This window comes from Mytilus californianus, unplaced genomic scaffold (genome assembly GCF_021869535.1).
Source record: "Mytilus californianus isolate M0D057914Y unplaced genomic scaffold, xbMytCali1.0.p SCAF_4, whole genome shotgun sequence".
Classification (NCBI taxonomy): domain Eukaryota; kingdom Metazoa; phylum Mollusca; class Bivalvia; order Mytilida; family Mytilidae; genus Mytilus; species Mytilus californianus.
Window position 1 is genome coordinate 109,880,857 of NW_026262690.1, and position 23,852 is coordinate 109,904,708.

The 23,852-nt window shown below is 33.2% G+C and overlaps 1 protein-coding gene across 1 annotated transcript; it reads right to left on the reverse strand.

Annotated features, from left to right (window-relative positions):
• Window positions 1-3,242: 3,242 nt before the first annotated feature.
• Window positions 3,243-23,234, reverse strand: LOC127739107 (dystroglycan 1-like). Its single transcript, XM_052250696.1, has 5 exons — window positions 23,108-23,234; window positions 21,055-21,248; window positions 19,150-19,339; window positions 11,891-11,999; window positions 3,243-5,079 (listed from the first exon to the last, which is right to left on the reverse strand). The coding sequence occupies exons 4-5, from the start codon at window positions 11,967-11,969 to the stop codon at window positions 4,019-4,021; spliced, it is 1,140 nt and encodes a 379-aa protein (XP_052106656.1). The 5' UTR covers window positions 11,970-11,999; window positions 19,150-19,339; window positions 21,055-21,248; window positions 23,108-23,234; the 3' UTR covers window positions 3,243-4,018.
• Between the last annotated feature and the right edge of the window lie 618 nt (window positions 23,235-23,852).

Here is a 23,852-nt window from a genome sequence, read left to right on the forward strand (position 1 = left end):
CGAAACATATAAATGAACTAAAATTAAAAAAACATACAAGACTTACATTAAGGCCAGAGGCTCCTGACTTGGGACAGGTGCAAACATGTGGCGGGGTTACACAATATAGCCTATATAATAACTAACTGACAATCGCCCCTTATATAACCTATTTAAATAACAGAATCCTGACTACATGCCCTTATATAACTTATTCAAATAATTAAATTCTTGTTATCTCCCCTTCTACAACCTATTTTTGGGGTATAAACACAACCACAGAATATCCATTTGACATTTTCAAACAATAGTGCACACACTGAAATATCTCTCCTGCTTTACTTATCTCGATTGAATTTCATACCATACACCGAATATAGTTACCCTAGAGCTTGCTTATAATATTGGTGAAACAGACCTAATTACTAAAATTGAACATTTACCAATGAACCATATAGATAAGGTCAAGGTCAGATGAACCCTGCCAGTTAACATGAACACTTTTTTTCCATACATTGAACGTAATTGACCTATTGCTTATAGTATATGAGAAACAGACATATCTATCAAAACTTAACATTGATTTATAATGAACCATGAAAATGAGGTCAATGTCAGACGAACCCTGCCAGACAGACATGCTCATCTAACAATCATTCCATACACCAAATAACGCTGACCTATTGCTTATAATATCAGATTATTATAGTATCTAAGAAACAGACCAAAGCACAAAAAATTAACTTTGACCAATGAACCATGAAAATGAAGTAAAGGTCAGATGAAACCTGCCAGTTGGACATGTACACCTTACAATCAATCCACACGCCAAATTTAGTTGACCTGTTGCTTATAATAGTATATGAGATACTGACTTGACCACCTAAACTAAACCTTGATCACTGATCCATGAAATGAGGTTAAACCATAAAAATGAGGTCAATGACAATGAACATATAAATATGACACACAGAAACTTCATAACAAAAGTGCATACAAGGTATAAAGCATCCAGGTCTTCTACCTTCTCAAATGTAAAGCTTTATATAAATTGTTTAAGCCATTCCTGCATCTGTTGCTGGATTGTAATCACTATGTCTCCCATTCTGCTACTCTAGTCACAGGAGAGAAAAAAGTGTGCAGATTATAGCTTTGTTTGATGGGCAAAAATGAAGTTTTATCCTGTCCAGTACTACAATGACAAATTCACACAATGTTTCATTGCATATTAAAAACTTAACTTCCTTTAAAGTAAACAACTTTCTTTTTCATATTTACAAGCATAAGGAAATAGTTCACTGCATGTTTTAAAAATATTAAGTAGGAAACCAAATATAAAACAAGAGGCTCTCAAGAGCCTGAATCGCTCACCTGTATTTCAGAGGAGAAGATTTTTAAATGTAAGCAAACTTGATGAACAAATTGTGTAAAATTGTCTTTAAAGGGCAATAACTCCTTAAGGGGTCAATTGACAATTTTGATCGTATTAACTTTTTTGTAGATCTTACTTTGCTGAACATTATTGCTGCTTACAGTTTATATATATCTATAATAATATTCAAAATAATCACAAAAAACTGCAAAATTTTGTTAAAACTACCAATTCGGTGGCAGAAACTCAACAATGGGTTGTTCGATTCGTCTGAAAATTTCAGGGCCGATAGATCTTAATTTTACCCCAGTCATATTTGCTCTAAAAGATTTAGTTTTTGAGATATAAGCCAAAAACTGCATTTGACCCTTATGTTCTAATTTTAGCCATGGCGGCCATGTTTGTCGATGGATACAAACTTCGGATACAATTTATAAACAAGATACCCTAAGGAACATTTAGTAAAAGTTTGAAGGTAATTGGCCCAGTAGTTTCAGAGGAGAAGATTTTTAAATGTTAGCAAACTTGATGAACAAATTGTGTAAAATTGTCTTTAAAGGGCAATAACTCCTTAAGGGGTCAATTGACAATTATGGTCATATTAACTTTTTTGTAGATCTTACTTTGCTGAACATTATTGCTGCTTACAGTTTATATATATCTATAATAATATTCAAAATAATAACAAAAAACTGCAAAATTTTGTTAAAACAACCAATTCGGTGGCAGCAACCCAACAATGGGTTGTTCGATTCGTCTGAAAATTTCAGAGCTGATAGATCTTGACCAATTGAACAATTTTATCCCATGTCAGATTTGCTCTTAAAGCTTTAGTTTTTGAGATATAAGCCAAAAACTGCATTTGACCCCTATGTTCTATTTTTAGCCATGGCGGCCATGTTTGTCGATGGATCAAAACTTCGGATACAATTTATAAACTAGATACCCTAAGGAACATTTAGTTAAAGTTTGAAGGTATTTGGCCCAGTAGTTTCAGAGGAGAAGATTTTTGAAATAGTTTACGACGACAGACGACAACAGACGACGACGGACGCCAAGTGATGGCATAAGCTCACATAGGGCCCCGGTGAGCTAAAAATGGTGCCTTATATTAAAACACCCAAGACATATGTTTACAAATGTATGAATGAGACAAAAACATTCTGCACGGAAATCATGAAAATGTAGTTTTTTCTACAACTGTTAAGTTCAACATACTAAAAGGAATTATTTTTGTTGTCCTATTTTAACATTAAACAATAGTGTTTTTTCAGTGATATTACACCTAAAATAATGGCATTACTTAAACCTATTCTAATCATGCAATTCTGAATCAAATTTCATAAGGGTGCAGCCATTTTATATTCTGACCTGGTAAGAACTGAAAACAAAATGTCCCAGGACATTGCAGGATGGATGAAAAAGAATATTCTGCCCCACAAAAAGTAGCTGTGCAGCAAAATAATTCAGCCTTGTAACAGGTGGAAATGAATACTCTTCCCACAAAAAAATCCTTCTGCCCCTGTTGTTCAGTGGTTGTCGTTTGTTGATGTGGTTCATAAGTGTTTCTCATTTCTCGTTTTTTATATAGATCAGACGATTGGTTTTCCTGTTTGAATTGTTTTACACTAGTTATTTTTGGGCCCTTTATAGCTTGCTTATTCGGTGTGAACCAAGGCTCTGTGTTGAAGGCCGTACTTTGACCAATAACTGTTTACTTTTTACACATTATGACTTGGTTGGAGAGTTGTCTCATTGGCACTCATACCACATCTTCTTATATATTAACTTAACAAACCAAACAACATTATGTTGAATTTAACATCAAGGCTAGTCTTGTTAAATAATTCATCATGTAATCTGCAAACTATAAAACTTGCTACATGTCCATTCCTATATTTTTATCTCTTTCTAACCCTTTAACAAATTTATTGCTTTGACTAAGTCATGTTAGTATTTGACATTAAACTGACACCTGCACCATACAGAGGGCACTCAGTGTTCTTCATGTTCTTGGAGAATCAGCATTTTTAATAATCTTTTTTGAAGTAGGTCGCACGGTGACCTATAGTTGTTAACTTCTACGTCATTAGGTCTCTGGTGGAGAATTGTCTCATTGGCACATCATACCACATCTTCCTATCTTTATATTATCTACTCACCCATAATGAGAACAGAATGTGTTTATTTTGTGATTATTAATAGACCGACCGTGCATGACCCTCATGGGTAGTCAAAGTCCTTAAACATCCCCCGTAAAAGTAGTACTAGTTGGAAGACATACGGCAGATTCATTATAGTGAGAAAAAAAAGAGTTTTGGTAAATAATGTTAAATGCAACAACTCCCAAAAAACAAAAAAACAAAACTATAAAAAAACAACATAAAAACTAGCAAAACAAAAACAATGAACTCCCTGATATACTGTAAATTCACAAATTATTGCATGCATTTATTATTATGATTATTGTGATTTTTGAAGAATTGACAAAAATGTGAGTTTAATTATTGCAATTTCTGGAAAATCTGTATAAAGATAAATGTATCAGATATCAGAATATGAGTTCTAATTATTGCAATACCCACACAGTCGCATTATTCCCATTATTAAAAACCTTGCAAAAATTTCTGAATTTTCAGTAATTATATGGAATATAATCCTTACATCTCATATGCTTGACATACTGTACGGCGGTGGTAGCCTATACTGAGGGGGGTCTGAATGTTCTGGAGGAATATAAGATGGGGGACTGACTACACTCCTCCCATTAGATGACAAAAATCCTGTGTCAAAGTTATCAATAACTATTGGAATCTGTGGTCTGAGAGATGTTTCTTCATCATTGTATTCATTCTGAAATATGACGGGTTGTCGATCTGTAAGATAAACAGGTTTTTCAGAGTGCATCACATACTTGTTACGTTTGGCACATTTTCGAACTAGCATAATTATAATGACCACTAATATTACCATTGTTAAAACTGCAACAGGGATCAAAATATAAAACAAATACATTTCATCATTGTAGGATTCAGTTTCCATGTTGGAATTGGTTGATGTCCACAACAGGTCTGTCATATTACAGACATCTTTGAAATCAACAAAAACTCCAGTTACATTGAAAAATGGTGAAAAATAACAACTGAATTCATCCAAGATTGTACCATTTTCATCTGCCATTTGGTAGTATGTGTCTAAAATTTTACTTCTTTCACAGAAATCTGTAGATAAGGATTTGTCTATCCAAGATATAATAAGAAGTTCTGAATCTGCATTTGAGACATGGATCTGAGTGGGATCTGTGAAATCTAACCATTGACTTAGTCCATTGATAAATTTGTAAACATCAAAACTAGAAGGGCTATCATTTCCAAAATAAATTGTAAATTCGTGGCTGTAGGTTTTGGAATTTTCCATCACTTCTAACCTAATTGAATCAACAACACTTTGCTGACATGTATCCATGGCAACCAGACTGACAACATACATATTATCATTGTTTAGGGGAATTCCATAAAGGAACAATCCTGTTTTATCCAGTTTTAACCAAAAATTATCTTCCAAATCAAAGTTGAATAATGCCTTTAAAGTAATCTGTAGCTGTCTGGCATTTCCATCCTCTTTGTCAACAAAGGTCAGAGGGTCAAGGTCAAGTTTGAAAACATCACCAGCTGTAGTCTGAATATGGTTAACTGGTTTGAAAACTTCCGGAGGACTGTCACATGAATCTGAAAAATAGAAACATGTTTGTCACAGGAAATGTATGAAAAGATCCAAAATACATTTGGTATGGTATCATATATCTAGTTTTCATCAGTTTTTAATTGGGTGATGAAACACAAGGCTGTATTAATCTTGTCACTAGACATCTCCCTATCCCATCTCCGTATACCATCTCCCTATACCACATCCCTATCCCATCTCCATATATCATCTCCCTATACCATCTCCCTATCCCATCTCCCTATCCATAGAAATTCTTTACACAAAATATGACTAAAAGTAATTTGCCTGAAAGACAGCATCAACCATCAGAAATGAGTTCAACTGATTTCCCAATCATTATGTAATTTGATGTTCTAGCCAAGTTTTAAACTGAACAGTTACCATGGTTACAGTTTATCTACCTTAACTAGAAATGTAAATATATGGATATGTCTTTATAGTTTGATTGTGTTGATAAGTTGCTGTCTCATTGACATTTAACTGATCAGATCTCTTTTAATCGATATCAAACACAGAAAATGCTTATTGTTTCTTTAATCAAAACATAATGTATACACATCCAGTTGATCCATATAAATGGTTGCGTGATTATATCTAAAAATACACTGTTGACACAGAGATATGTCTTGCCTGTTTGCAGAAAATTCAGAAAAAGACAATCTGATGGACAGCAACATTGCTAATTAATTCAAAGTTGCTGAACCATGACCTAGGATCTACTTATTAAGTAGTTCCTATCAAACAAACTTAATTGGAAAGCTTAATATTGAAAATCACTTATTATTTGAAAGTCGCTGGACCATGACCTAGGGGGCAGGGCCTCAAAATAGTTGTCAAACTGATATAAACTGACAGTAATGCAACTTTATAGAAAATATTATTGATCTATCACAAGAAATTCCTATCAATCTGACTTAAGCAAAATAAATTGGGAATGTGTCCATGGGACACAGATGATGCCCCTGCTTGCATACAACATTATAAAGGGACATAACTCAAGAAAGGTAAAAATGACACTACTCAAATTCACCTTGATCTGAGTTTTGTGGTAATAAGCATCATGAGCATTGTGTATAAGTTTCATAACATTTGGTTGAGGCAAACTTTAGTTAGAGAACAGAAACGAAAACTTCAGCAATTTTTCCATTTCTAAAGGGGCATAAAGCTGGCATGTCAGTTAACTGCTAGTAGTCTGTTGTTATTTATGTATTATTGTCATTTTGTTTATTTTCTTTGGTTACATCTTCTGACATCAGACTCGGACTTCTCTTGAACTGAATTTTAATGTGCGTATTGTTATGCGTTTACTTTTCTACATTGGCTAGAGGTATAGGGGGAGGGTTGAGATCTCATAAACATGTTTAACCCCGCCGCATTTTTGCGCCTGTCCCAAGTCAGGAGCCTCTAGCCTTTGTCAGTCTTGTATTATTTTTAATTTTAGTTTCTTGTGTACAATTTGGAGTTTAGTATGGCGTTCATTATCACTGAACTAGTATATATATTTGTTTAGGGGCCAGCTGAAGGACGCCTCCGGGTGCGGGAATTTCTCGCTGCATTGAAGACCTGTTGGTGACCTTCTGCTGTTGTCTGTTCTATGGTCGGGTTGTTGTCTCTTTGACACATTCCCTATTTCCATTCTCAATTTTATAACTCTAGAATGGTAAAAAGTGACATCACCAAAATTCAAACTTGATCTGTGTTTTGTGGTAATAAGCATTGTGTATAACTTTCCTTGATATAAATGGGAGTTTGAAGGACTTGCTAATTTTCCCCTGAGGGCTGTTCTATTAAAACATATTAGACCTCCAAATAGATAAGGCACTTTGAAAATACAGTAACTTTCCATAGAAGCAAGTTAGAAGACATGCATACATTTTAACTAACAGTATTCTATATTTGCATACCAACCCATAGTGGTCAATTCAGGTTGCTTTCCCTATGTCCCATGTATGCTTTAATAAGATCAAGTATCATTCAAAAAAACAAGAGGCTCTCAAGAGCCTGAATCGCTCACCTGTATTTCAGAGGAGAAGATTTTTAACTGTTAGCAAACTTGATGAACAAATTGTGTAAAATTGTCTTTAAAGGGCAATAACTCCTTAAGGGGTCAATTGACAATTTTGGTCATATTAACTTTTTTGTAGATCTTTATACTTTGCTGAACATTATTGCTGCTTACAGTTTATATATATCTATAATAATATTCAAAATAATAACAAAAAACTGCAAAATTTTGTTAAAACTACCAATTCGGTGGCAGCAACCCAACAATGGGTTGTTCGATTCATCTGATAATTTCAGGGCCGATAGATCTTGACCAATTAAACAATTTTACCCCATGTCACATTTGCTCTAGATTTAGTTTTTGAGATATAAGCCAAAAACTGCATTTGACCCTTATGTTCTATTTTTAGCCATGGTGGCCATGTTTGTCGATGGATACAAACTTCGGATACAATTTATAAACAAGATACCCTAAGGAACATTTAGTTAAAGTTTGAAGGAAATTGGCCCAGTAGTTTCAGAGAAGATTTTTAAATGTTAGCAAACTTGATGAACAAATAGTGTAAAATTGTCTTTAAAGAGCAATAACTCCTTAAGGGGTCAATTGACAATTATGGTCATATTAACTTTTTTGTAGATCTTACTTTGCTGAACATAATTGCTGCTTACAGTTTATACATATCTATAATAATATTCAAAATAATAACAAAAAACTGCAAAATTTTGTTAAAACTACCAATTCAGTGGCAGCAACCCAACAATGGATTGTTCGATTCGTCTGAAAATTTCAGAGCTGATAGATCTTGACCAATTGAACAATTTTACCCCATGTCAGATTTGCTCTAAAAGCTTTAGTTTTTGAGATATAAGCCAAAAACTGCATTTGACCCCTATGTTCTATTTTTAGCCATGGCAGCCATGTTTGTTGATGGATCAAAACTTCGGATACATTTTATAAACTAGATACCCTAAGGAACATTTAGTTAAAGTTTGAAGGTATTTGGCCCAGTAGTTTCAGAGAAGATTTTTGAAATAGTTTACGACGACAGACGACGACGACGACAGACGACGGACGACTACGGACGCCAAGTGATGGCATAAGCTCACATGGGGCCCTTTGGGACCCGGTGAGCTAAATATACAGTTAAAAAATCGGTAATATGCATTTTAAATTACAGCAATGAGCCATTCAAACCTATCACTCCTACCCGTATTTCTAAACATACAGTGATCAACCATATCACAACTACCCATATTTCTAAACATAGTGATCAACCATATCACAACTACCCATATTTCTAAACATACAGTGATCAACCATATCACAACAACCCATATTTCTAAACATACAGTGATCAACCATATCACAACTACCCATATTTCTAAACATACAGTGATCAACCATATCACAACTACCCATATTTCTAAACATACAGTGATCAACCATATCACAACTACCCATATTTCTAAACATATAGTGATCAACCATATCACAACTACCCATATTTCTAAACATACAGTGATCAACTATATCACAACTACCCATATTTCTAAACATATAGTGATCAACCATATCACAACTACCCATATTTCTAAACATAGTGATCAACCATATCACAACTACCCATATTTCTACACATACAGTGATCAACCATATCACAACTACCCATATTTCTAAACATACAGTGATCAACCATATCACAACTACCCATATTTCTAAACATAGTGATCAACCATATCACAACTACCCATATTTCTAAACATACAGTGATCAACCATATCACAACTACCCATATTTCTAAACATAGTGATCAACCATATCACAACTACCCATATTTCTAAACATACAGTGATCAACCATATCACAACTACCCATATTTCTAAACATAGTGATCAACCATATCACAACTACCCATATTTCTAAACATACAGTGATCAAATATATCACAACTACCCATATTTCTAAACATACAGTGATCAACCATATCACAACAACCCATATTTCTAAACATACAGTGAGTGATCAACCATATCACAACTACCCATATTTCTAAACATACAGTGATCAACCATATCACAACTACCCATATTTCTAAACATATAGCGATCAACCATATCACAACTACCCATATTTCTAAACATACAGTGATCAACCATATCACAACTACCCATATTTCTGTAAATGCAATAGTTAAATGTTTCCACATTGGAGAGACCTAAATGGTTAAATACTTCATGATTTCAAGTACTTTTACTGTTTATAACATGAACAACAGTACTTTTGATTGCCAATTTGATAAAGATCACAATCAACATTTAAACAAATTACATAAGCACCCTTCCTTATGTTTAAATATAATGGCATCCACAAGTTACAGAAACAATCTTCGGGGAAATCAGGCTTGCTCATCAATAGTGCTGCATTATTTTCACTCCCTTTAGACATTTGATCCTTTTGGTAATGAGTGGCTGACCATTCTGGAATCAAGTTATTTTTAAGACCAGAAAATGTGCATGCATAAATAACACATTCAGTCTTAAAGGGTTTTATGTCAAGCCAATTTTTTATGCAAAAAAAAAAACAGTATTCATGGCTCTTTGACTATCATACAATTGTTGGAAGGACAACTTTCAAAAAGACATTTTTAGGAAACTTTGTAGTGAGTTCTTTCTTTGTATTTTGCAAATTTCGAAATTATTGCAAGGTTTTCATTAATGCGAATAATGCTACTCCTGAAATATGGCAATAATAAGAACTCACATTCTGATACCTGCCTTTCCTAAAATCACAATAATCAAACTCACAATTTTGTTCATTAGTCAAAAATCGCAATAATAAATTAAATGCACACACTAATTTCTGAATTTACAGTACCGGTATTTGAAAAAGTGTGAGAATACAACTTTGGTATCAATGCCATTTTTTTCAAATCTGGAACAATAGTACACACGCTGAAATGTCTCGCCTGCTTTACTGACCATTGATTTTATGTTGAAAGTCTTAAAAAATAAAGGTTTAACTAAAATCACAGAAACTTAGGTCAGATAAATGCTGTCAGACAGACACATACACCTTACAATTTATACACAAAATATATTTGATCTATTGCTTAGTCTTATAAGTGAAAAACAGACCCAAAAAAATGTGGATAGTGTAGACACACCTTACAATTCTTCCATACACCCAATATAGTTGACTTATTGCTTATAGTAATTGAAAAACAGACCAAACCACAAAAACTTAACAATGACCAATGAAACATGAAAATGAGGTCAAGGTCAGATGATACCTGCCAGACAGACATGTACATGTACCCATTACGGTCATTCCATACACCACATATAGTTGACCTGCTGCTTATAGTATTTGAGAAACGGACCTATCGGTAATCACGTAACTTTTAACCTTGATCATTGATCCATGAAATGAGGTCGAGGTCAGGTGAACCCTGTATGATGGACATGTAGACATTGCAAGGAACCTATATACCAAATATCGTTATCCTATTACGGTACTCAAAATAAGTGAGAAATTCACATGACAAAAAAACTCAAATTTTTTTTCAAGCAGTCATTGAACCATGAAAATGAGGTGAAGGACACTGGACATACGACAGATGGAAACTTCGTAACATAAAGTATCTGCAACAAGATATGAATTATCCAGGTCTTCTACCTTCTGAAATATAAAGCTTTATACAAATAGTTTACTCCGCCACCGCTGCTGGATAGTAATCCCTATGTCTCGCATACTGCAACTTTTGTCACATGTGAGACAAATACCAATAGCATAGTCATTTATTACCATGTGTAAAATTATTTCAGACGTAAAGTAAAACAAAAAAAAACTGGTCATAGAAATAGAATACATTATTAACATTTGATTGGTAATGTTTATGTCTTGTTTATAATTAATTATAAAAGCAAGTGGACATGGTAAATAAAGAGTTTCGCCATGAGTGCACAATACGCCTGTCGCTTTAAAAAGAATAAAGTTCCATAACTCCTCAATTTAATATCAGAAATTTATAAAAAAACTAAAGGGAGGTTATCTTAATAGATATAAACCAGTCACCAAAGTTTCATGAAAACTGCTCAAAAAACTTTTGAGTTATTGTCCGTAAACTGGAAAATCACCCTTTTTTAATAAAAAAAAACCCTATAACTCAGAAACATAAAATCTAAAATTTATAAAAATCCAAATGGAGCTCAAGTCAATAGATATAAACAATTCACCAAAGTTTCATTAAAACTGCTCAAAGCATTTATGAGTTATTGTCCGAAAACTGGAAAATCACCCTTTTTTAATGAATAAAACCCTATAACTCGGAAACATAAAACCCAAATATATAAAAATCGAAAGGGAGCTCACGTCAACAGATATAAACAATTATTCACCAAAGTTTCATGCAAATTGGTTAAAGCTTTTTTGAGTTATTGTCCAACATGTTGACGATGGACGGACAACGGTATACCATAATACGTCCCGTAAACAGGCGTATAATTATATGTAAAATAATATTTTATGTTCAGGAAGTAAAAGACAAGTTAGACTTTAGGCAGTGGAAAATAACTTGCATTTCCCTTGAAGTAGGAAGATATAAAGATTTTTTTAGAACTCAGACTTTCCAGAGTTTAAGCAATTAACTATGATTCATACCAGTTAGGAAACAAATACACAAAAAGAGGGGCACAATTAGTCTCCATCAGAATACCAATTATTTAATTGTGTCTGATTTAAATATAACAGATGCAACTTTTTTGCTTGATGAATAATTCCATACTGTAAGTGTTTGAACAAATACTTACATCCCTGTAGTGACTTCACTGCATTCTCATTCTGCAACAGTCTGCATGCTTCTACATCTATCAATATTCTATTTATCATGCTTCATTTAAAACAAACATCAAGAAATCTCTGAAAAAGAATCATGCTCTTCAAATGCACCATTTATTTTTTAAATCACTCTCTATATGTTAATGTACATAAAATTCGCACCATGCACAAATCAAGCAAAAATTGTAACAGATTGATGCAACACCAAATCATTTAACAACTGTAATGAGCAACACGACCGGTGCCACATGTGGAGCAGGATCTGCTTACCCTTTCAGAGCACCTGAGTTCACCCAGACTTTTTGGTGGGGTTCGTGTTGCTAAGTCTTTGGTTTTCTAGGTTGTTTTGTGTACTGTTGTTTGTCAGTTTATTTTCGACTTATGAGTTTGAATGTCCCTTTGGTATCCTTCACCTCTCTTTTATGACAAAGTTTAATCAGGGCTGTTCCAAGATTAAATGTATGGGGGTTGGAAGACACTTTTTTTGCACCCACCATGATGCATTAATATTAATTACCTACTACCCCCCACCATGCAAGTAGTAAATATACCCACCATGCATAAAATTGAATATTTCTTAAATTAAGTTTCATTCATTCTGATGTATTGTATACAATGGTACACCTTTTTTCCATCTAATAGAGTTTCCTGCATGCAGGGTAGGATATGCTATAAACCCACATTAGCAAAAAATATCACTATTAGTTTTTCAAGGGAGTCCTGTATGCCCCAATTGTATTCTCTCTCTGTTTTGTTTGTTAAAATTTCTGCAATGTTTGGCCTCTCTGTCACAAATCCTATTCTCTGTGTTGTTAAAGAGAGATCTTGTTCAGAGCATACATTACTTTGAACAATTCTTGTTTGATTGGTTCATTTAAGGTGGTACCAAACACCTTGACTAAAATTAATTTGGCTCGTTTATTTTTTCATAAAATTTTGACAAAACATTTACTTTGACCCTTTGACAAAAATATAAAAATTTCCAAAAACTTGAACCACACACTTTCTCAGAAAAATTTCATTGGATATATAGCAGTTTGACAAACACTAATTTAGATTTGAGAAGCTTAATATTTCCTTTACAATAGAATGTGATTAAAACGTTCAGCTGACTTTTACAGAATTATCTCCCTGCAGTTTTATGTACATGTACCACCTTAATATATCTGAGTAATCATATTTTGAATTTTTTAAATCTTTAATTACTACTAAATTGAAAAGATGGAATCATAGAATGGCAATATAAAATTTAATTTCTTTTCAGCTCTAAAATTTTAGGAGAGAGGGAGCAAGTTGATTAGAGAACAGTTAATTTGGTCTGGCCAAAAAAAGAAAAAAAAAAGTATGAGATAGGCTGTACTATTTGGGTTCAGTTATACTACAGAAAAAATAATTTCATTTTTGGTCCTGGGTTAATATATCCCATGATAAAATATTCAAAATGGGCAGGGTGTTCCCTAAAATGTTTTTAAATTCCCAACCACCTTCTTTTAAAAAACAATGGCAGGGGTCCTAGTGAAAATGCTTTCTAATTCGTCATCCTTCTACGGAGCCCTTCATCAAGAGTGGGCAAAGGAAGAAACAAAGCTCAGGGATTGGAGATGAAGCTCTGAAAGAACTTCATCTCTCTACAAGAGATAGATCATCATAAAAACCAATCACAATGAAAAAATAAAAGAACTCATACCTGGAAGTGAATTTCGATATTTATATTATTTCTGATAGCCCAGACCTTTTCATTCATTTACTGTTACAACTCACCCCCCTTGTTTTACATGCTGTTTTTTAGCCGAGAAAATATTCATCAGAATCCTAATTCAAATCTATAAAAATTTCTCTTCTACCTATGATTACATCTTTTTGGTTTTCCAGGACAGTTTCATTGTATAACCATCCTATAATATCTTTCATATATATTCCAAATGATTGAGTCTGAAACATGAACATTGCGACAACAGCTTCTAATTTCATATCTTTTAACACCCCGTCCTAAGGCATTATTGAAAAAGTTTTCATGAATTTCCAATGAAAGAGAAACCCTGAGATGCACTATATTGAATTCAATTATGACCCACTATGGATTATTTTCAATTCTAATATGACGTTCTTCAAACGCTTTGAGTACACACCCGTGGTAAAATTCGAATATATTCATATGTCAGCTGATAGTCAACGTCATGATTTGTTTGGGCTCTTCCAGTCCTACTCCCACATCATATGTTTTTTATAAATGATTTACCTCACGTCAGATGGTGAAAATTACGTCATTGAAAGATGACGTAATAATGTAAGGATTTTACGGGAAAATGCACGAATGGGAAACTGAGAGTCTTCAAAACATGAAAACATAAACGAAATTTGTATAATGTCCATATCTTCTTAAACATGTTAAATAAAAGTAAGAAAGTCAATTAAATTCATCAGAATCTGTCTTAGTATATCATTGTATATCGTTTAATAATGTCTCTTATTCAATTATCTTCATCGTTTACGTCAATATTAATAGTGTGTTCAATTTCGGGAACAGCAAACATTTCCCTTCACATAGAGCGCTTTGATCCAAAAGAATTGCTCTCTTTGTCCTATTAGAATAGAAATAATTCATGGGGGCTTGAGTTTATATTGATTTTACCACAGGTTTGCCCTTCATGCTGATATTTTACCCCTCGCTGCGCTCGTGGTAAAATATTTAGCATAAAGGGCCAACCCGTGGTAAAAATCACGATAAATTCAAGACGGTATGAATTATTTCTTAAATAATTTTGCTCCCACCAGACATGAAAATTTAATAGCACTGCCAACCGACCCTCCCATGCATTTAACTCTAGAACAGCCCTTAACAAATAGAAACACATGGAAAATATGAAACAGCGCTCTATTGCATGTCTATCATCTGGTCATATTCGGTAAACTTCGGCAATAAAACACGAGATTTAATCCTGTTATTTAGCAGGCAAAATTTTCACAGAATGAAATATCATTAGTCTATTATATGTTATTGTTATGGATTCATAATAAATATAAATAAACTGTTATCACAGAGATATGTCTCGCCTTTTTGTAATTTTGATAATGCAAATGTTGAAATTAAAATAGCAATACTTTAACATGTAAGTTATACAAATATTCAAAGTCGATGAACCATGACTGAAGGTACATGGCTAAACAATCTCCATGAAATGAGATGTGCCAATGCTAATACAACTGCATACCAAATACCATTGACTTATTATAAGTCGTTCCCTTTAAACAAACCTAAACACAAACATTAACTTGTAAACTATGTAAAAGTTTCAAAGTCAATGAATCATGATCAGGGGTGGGGCTATATAATCTCCATGGAAACGATACTTGCAAATGCCAATAAATTTGCATACCAAATATCATTGACTTAACATTAGCAGTTTATCTTAAACTGATCTAATCACAAACTAATACATGTAAACTATGCAAAAGTTTCAAAGTAAATAGACCTTGACTGAGGGGGCGGGGCCAAATATTCTCCATGGAAATGAGATGTGCTAATGCTTATACAACTGAACACCAATTAACATTGGCCTACCACTAATGGTTCCCCTTGAACTGACCTAATCACAAACTAATACATGTTAACTTAGCAAAATTTTCAAAGTCTATAGACCATGACTAAGGGGACGGAGCCAAATAATCTCCATGGAAATGAGATGTGCTAATGCTTATACAACTGCATACCAAATATCATTGACCTACCACTAGTGGTTCCCCATAAATTGACCTAATCACAAACTAATACATGGAAACTATGAAAAGTTTCAAAGTCAATAGACCTTGACTGAGGCGGCAGGGCCAAATAATCTCCATTGTAATGAGATGTGCCAATGCTAATACAACTGCATACCAAACCATGAACTAGACCTAATCACAAACTAATACATTGTTGAGGCCGCTGCCGCCGTCGCCGCCGGAAACAGCTATCTATGTCTAGCTTTTTGACTCCGTCAAGACGAGACAAAAATTCGTAAGGGTTCAACGGAACCCAGTGTTTCGCCTTCTTTTGCTGTTGTCTTTGTTTTCAGTGTGAAAGGGGAATGCACATAATAGATTTGCAGTTAATGAAATAAAACGTTTGAAATGTATGAAAAAAGTTATGCTTGTAAAAAATGAATACAGTATGCAATCAAATCTATAGATTTATAAAAGAGTTGAAACATAAATTTATTGAATGATCAAATGATAAAGAAGATAATTTCTAAAAAAGTTTGGTAAAAATCCAGGATGGTTTATGAATCTAATAAATGTTTTAAAAACTCTAACTACAGACTGTATGTAATGTTAACTGGAAGAAAAACTAAGTCCATTTATAAGTAATATACAGAAAAACAGGAAATAAGTTTTTACAAAATTTACTTCTGGATATTATCTTATGATCATAAACAAGCTTCTGTCCAAGTTTGGTAGAAATCCAGGATAGTTTAAGAAAGTTATTAAAATTTTAAAAACTTTAACCACAGAGTGAATATTTGTGGACGCCGCCATAGCTGAAGATGACGACGGAATGTAGGATCACCATGTCTCGCTTTTGTGACAAAAGTCACAGGCTCAACAAAAATCATGCATTCAGAACTTAATTTAGTACATAATTATATATATATACAAACTGATATACATGCACTGGTTCAATAATTAATTTAATTCAAGAAACTTGTTTTATATGACTTTATATTTTAACACAATGAAATAAAATGCTTCGCTGAGCGCAGCCTGATAAGACAGCAGAGGTCGAAACATGAACAGTTGGTACAAATTTGGACACAATATTCAAGCTTGATACTGTCTGAATTTGGATTGTGATCAAATTTTTGACATAATATAGATTTCTGACACAAAATAAATGTTGTCAAAGATCTTACAAATCTATTGCACAATTCAGTGCAATTGAAGATTTCTTCTTGAAACTTTTCAAAAATTCAAAATTTGGAAATTTTGAAAAAAAAATATGAATCCTCTAAAAAAAAATTGGAAAACAAAATCCCCCCCCCCAAACTTTTTGAAACCCCCCTTGGAGCAAAAACCCCAAAACTCGATCCCACTCTTTCCTTTGTAGTATGGAACCTTGTAGTACAATTTCAGAGAGATCCATACACTTAAACACAAGTTATTGTCTGGAAACTAGAAAAATGCTTGTTTTTGGTCCTTTTTTGGCCCCTAATGCTGACATATTTGGGCAATTAACCCCAAACTCAATCCTAGCCTTCCCTTTGTGATATGGAACCTTGTGGTAAAATGTCAGAGAGATCCATACACTTACACACCATTTATTGTCTGGAAACTAGAAAAATGCTTGTTTTTGGCCCCTTTTTGGCCCTTAATTCCTAAACTGTTGGCCCCATAACCCCTACAATAAATCCCAACCTTCTACTTGTGGTATTAAACACTTATACACAAGTTATTATCCTGAAACTAGAAAAATGCTTGTTTTGGGCCCCTTTTGGGCCCCTAATTCCTAAACGGTTGGGACCATCATCCCCAAAATCAATCCCAACCTTCCTTTTGTGGTATTGAACCTTCTTAAAATATTTCAAAGAGATCCATTCACTTAAACTAAAGTTATTGTCCGGAAACCAATGTGTCTTCGGACGAAGACGCAGATGCAGACGACGACATCATACCATTATACGATCCCAAAAATTTTTTTGCGGCCGTATAAAAACAACTTATTATACTGATATATATAACACAATCTAAATTTTTTGTAAAAAAACAATCATATTTCATATTTTGTCATCCTTGATTGGTCAGTAAATGAATATAGCAATATTTTTTTTTAATAAATTATAAACATTTGATTGCTTTCTGCATGTTTGTGCTTTAATTTAAGACAACAATAGGAACTCTTAGGATTGTCTTAACATGTAAAGTAGGATTATCTTAACATGTACAGTAGGATTATCTTAATGTGTACAGAAGGATTATCTAACATGTACTATACAGGATTATCTTAACATGTACAGTAGGATTATCTTAACATTCACAATAGGATTATCTTAACATGTACAGTAGGATTATCTTAACATTCACAATAGGATTATCTTAACATGTACAGTAGGATTATCTTAACATTCACAATAGGATTATCTTAACATGTACAGTAGGATTATCTTAACATTCACAATAGGAATATCTTAACATGTACAGTAGGAATATCTTAACATGTACAGTAGGATTATCTTAACATGTACAGTAGGATTATCTTAACATTCACAATAGGATTATCTTAACATTCACAATAGGATTATCTTAACATGTACAGTAGGATTATCTTAACATTCACAATAGGAATATCTTAACATGTACAGTAGGAATATCTTAACATGTACAGTAGGATTATCTTAACATGTACAGTAGGATTATCTTAACATTCACAATAGGATTATCTTAACATGTACAGTAGGATTATCTTAACATGTACAGTAGGATTATCTTAACATTCACAATAGGATTATCTTAACATGTACAGTAGGATTATCTTAACATTCACAATAGGATTATCTTAACATGTACAGTAGGATTATCTTAACATTCACAATAGGATTATCTTAACATGAACAGTAGGATTATCTTAACATGTACAATAGGATTATCTTAACATGTACAGTAGGAATATCTTAACATGTACAGTAGGATTATCTTAACATGTACAGAAGAATTATCTTAACATTCACAATAGGATTATCTTAACATGTACAGTAGGATTATCTTAACATGTACAGTAGGATTATCTTAACATGTACAGTAGGATTAACTTAACGTGTAAAGTAGGATTATCTTAACGTGTACAGTAAGATAATCTTAACGTGTACAGTAGGATTATCTTAATGTGTACAGTAGGATTATCTTAACATGTACAGTAAGATTAGCATAACATGTACAGTAGGATTATCTTAACATGTACAATAGGATTATCTTAACATGTACAGTAGGATTAACTTAACGTGTAAAGTAGGATTATCTTAACGTGTACAGTAAGATAATCTTCAATGTGTACAGTAGGATTATCTTAACGTGTACAGTAGGATTATCTTAATGTGTACAGTAGGATTATCTTAACATGTACAGTAAGATTAGCATAATGTGTACAGTAGGATTATCTCAACATGTACAATAGGATTATCTTAACATGTACAGTTGGAATATCTTAACATGTACAGTAGGGAAGCTTTATCACCAAGGACTGACATACAAGTAAACCTACCTGCAGTGGAAATCTGTTGAGGAAATTCTATAACAAATGTTACTGCCACTTTCCAGGGAACAGTAGATGTACAATGTTCAGAACTAACTGTGATAAATATATTAGAACTGCCTACATTATCCTTTTCAGGGTTACCAACAATCAGCTGATCTGTGGTTTTATATTCTAACCAGTCTGTACCATTCTTATCCTGTAATTATGAACAAATTTTATATCAATATTTACCCACTATCAACTATATATGTCATGTATGTAGGTAACCACCATATGCAAGCAATTACACACCTTTTAACCACACATCTTATCTTTTACACACTGTATAAACACTACATGTAACAGGGCTTACACTACTTCAGAATCATAGGGAGAAGTGGTACTTCACTTTTTGAAAAGGATAGGGAGAAATGATGAGAAATGGGGCATAACTCAAGAACGGTGAAAGTGATGCCACCCAAATTCAAATTTGATCTGTGTTTGGAGATAATAAGCATTGTGTATAAGTTTCATAGCAAACTAAAGTTGGAGAACGGAAACCAGTTTAGTATGAACGTACAGACGGATGGCTTACAAAGGAATAGAAGGACAGAAGTACGGACATACAAGTATAAACCTTAATGCCTGCACCACTCAACAGGGGCATAAAAATACTTCATAAAAAGCAGTTTCTTGGAAATAACATACAACAAATCTGTAATGTTAATGCTTTCCCCACATTTCTAAAGAAATAAATTGTTTATTTCTTCGAATTTCTTTACATATGCCTTAAAAATTGCTGTTTCATCAACTTTGTAAAAATGAAAAATTGCCCATGACGAAAGCGACTGTTGTGAACACCAGTGTCATTTTCACCACATGTAAGCATTTACACACTATATATTACCACCATATGTAAGCAATAAAATACTTTATAACTACACATGTAATCATTTATTCACTATAATAACCACAAAATGTAAGCATTTACACACTTTCTAACCATACTGTACATGTAATCATTTATATCATGTATATCATGTATATGTACAACATCACCACAAGTGTAATCATTTACACCTTATATAAGTGCCATATGTAATCAATTACATATCTTAAAAACACACATATAACATGTATAATTTATTTCACACTTTAAAACCACACATACAACATGTATAATCTATTTCATACTTTAAAACCACACATACAACATTTATCATGTTTAAAATCTATTGCACACTTCAAAACCACTTTTCTTGTTTAAATTGTTTTTTAAAATGTTTATTTGACAATGCCATATTGGGGCCTTTTAGAGCTTGCTATTGACAATGCCATATTGGGGATTTTCAGAGCTTGCTATAAGGTATTGGTTCTAGTCATTGTTGAAGGCTGCATTGGTGACCTATACTTGCTAACATTTATGTCAAATTGATCTCTTGTGGATAGTTGTCTGATTGTGAATTGGCAATAATACCACATCCTCTAATTTCTAACCTGGACCTAGAAAAGGCAAATAATGTGACTAGGTTATATATAAAAATAAGTACTGTAAATTCAGAAATTATAGCACGCATTTATTGTTGCAATTTTTGAAGAATGGACAAAAATGCAAGATTAATTAATGCGATGTCAGGAAAATCTGCATACAGATATATGTATTAGATATCAGAATGCGAGTTCTTATTATTGCAATACTCACCTAGTCCCATTATTCACATTAATAAAAACCTCGCAATAATTTCTGAATTTACAGTAGATGTGGTACGATTGTCAATGAGAAAAAATTCCACCAGAGACCAAAAGACATAAAAGTTAGCAACTAAAGGTCACCATACAGGTATATCATGTATATGGCATGTTTGTGAGCACTTTACATGTATCTTCCTCCTTTTCCTTGGACATTTTCTAATTATGCATAGTTGTACATACTATATTGATAGTGTAAACATCTGAGTTCATTTTTTCTATCTGGCAAATCAGTTGTTCTCCGGCTTTCCAATATATTACTGTACTTTCATCAAATCCTATCAAACAATCAAATTTCTTCTTTCCTGAGCATCCTACTCCTACCATGAAACACACCACAATCATTGTCATTCCAGCTAACTCTGAAGGCATTGTACCTGAAAATAAAAGAAATATAACAATTAAGATGGAGATTTTTAACTACTGTTAAAGGTCATGTATTGTAAAAAGGAATTATATGTCTATTTTTCAGTGCTTGCCTGCCTGAAACATTGAAAGTTGCTATAACTTCAACTAGAGGCTCTAAAGAGCCTATGTCACTCACCTTGGTCTATGTGCATATCAAACAAAGGACACTCTAAACATTGTAGACAAGAATAGACTTCATGACAAAAATCTCTATTTTGTTGATCTTGTATTACTGATCTTTTAGTCTGTTTACATGGTTTAGTTTCTCTCTATCTTCTCAAAAAACAAAAGAGGGTAAAAAAAAATCCTCATTTAAGATCAATCACTCCTATGAAGATTGACAGTCTACTAACTATATCGGCAAAATTTGACTTTTTAATAGATCTTGCCTTGCTGATAATTTTTGTGATTTAAAGTGTTTATTTATCTGTTATAATTTAAATCATATAAGGCATAACGGGGAAAAAAATGTTTCTCTCTAAATATCATAGTTTTCATGATAATAGGCAAAAATGAAAAAAATGGTAAAATTTGTCATTTATGGGCAATAACTCCTATAAGAATTTGTCTAACCGTGCCAAAATGACTACATAGGGTGTTGATTTGACTAGGTGCCAAATTGACTAAACTGGATGGCGATTTGACTAGGTGCAAAGTAACAAGAAGTCGGACTAATGGACAATACACCTTATCGCTATTTGTCCGCCATTACTGGACATCACACAACAGGTCAGGAATAACCACCAATTGGTGGATTATACCTCAATTGACGTATAATCCACCAATTGACATATAATGGTATAGACCAATTGACGTATAATTCTTTGTTTTTCAAAGCAAATTATTCAACCAAAATGGAGCATTGTTTTTTTAAAACCATATTATTGTATTAAAACATGTCAAACATTCCTAGTTTAGTATAGTGACATAACATATTGCATTTAATCAATAATTGTATTTGCAGTTTCTTCTATTGTTATTGTGTCAATTCTTGCAAATTTATCACTAATCACCTGTCAATGGACATCAATACTGTCTGCAGTCATGTGATTATGAGTACAACTCCACAGGTGAATGAAGCTCTTTGTTAATACTTGACTTTCATTATTAAAAGTCAATCATGGTCAATAGTACAGATGTTTCATCAAAAGAATTGTTGTATACATGCATTCTCAAGAGATGCAGCAGGCTTTGACAAAACTGAAACTTTCGGAGGACTCAATAATGGTCATAAAATAGGTTGTTAGTTGCAAAATGATGCTCCTATCTCACACTAGCATTTTATAACAAAAAAACTTGCATTATACGTCAATTGGTCTATACCAATATATGTCAATTGGTGGATTATACGTCAATTGAGGTATAATCCACCAATTGGTGGTTATTCCTTACCTGCACAAGTTCCCGTAAAATCTTGACGTCATAATAGAAAATATCTGACGCCACAATGGAAAAGTGATTGTTGTATGAGGTCAAAAGTTGGAGCGGGACTGTCTCTCGGGTCAAGCGGGATTAGCGATAAGGTGTATTGGATCGTCAGACTACTGGACTGTCGAAATATCGGAAGTCAGACTAACGGACAATTGGATCGTCAGACTACTGGACTGTCGAAATATCTGAAGTCGGACTAACGGACAATTGGATCGTCAGACTACTGGACTGTCGAATTTCCGGGGTGTCGGACTCTCAAGAGTAAAATTTATAATTAATATAAAAAAATTAGCCAAAAGGCTGATAAAAGTCCTATGATTAGGAGTTAAACAATTTGATTGTAACCGAGCCCTTGTGTTTTATGCATGAATGTTGAAGTTCTGGAGCCACCATTTACCTCACATATAACTCGTATTTGTGTGGCTGAAATAAGATATTTCGATACTTTTCAGGTCTTCTACAGGTTACTGTTTCTTGAAGAATAGTTGAACAAGAAAACAAAGAAATATTCTGAAACCAGGTCATATATTATAAAAGTTTAAGTCAATCTCGGACTAAATCCGGAAAAGAAATATATATTTTGTTAGATAATTTTTTTTTTTGCGAATTATCTTTAAAAATATATAGATGAATTTTGTTCATCCCATTAAATATACTAAATTCAAAATCAGAAGACAAAACACTTTAAACTTCCCGATGTAAAAAGTCATAAAACCTTCCCGATGTAAAAAGTCATAAAACCTTCCCGATGTATATATGTCTCTGGTGTAGGCTATATTGGTTTTTTTTTTGGTTGTGATTTTTGATCATTTTTAATTTTCATTATGTTGTATATTTTTGGTGTTGAAACTGTTCGAGATACGAAAGTATGGTTACCCTATAAAGGGTGTGTTGATCCAGAAAAGAAGAAGAAGAAGTTAGGCAGTGGCTATTTCACCGCCGACAAAATAGAAAATATGCTATTTTGCCGGCTCTCATACCCAAGAATGAAGGCCACTAATGGCCGATTACCCTTATCAGTGACACCCGGGGTGCAATGTTTTTAATGATATTCGATTAATATAGAAAGTAATGGGAAAATAAATAGGTACCCTTCATTAATTCTTCATATTATTTTTATTAATCATCTGAATTCTTATTAA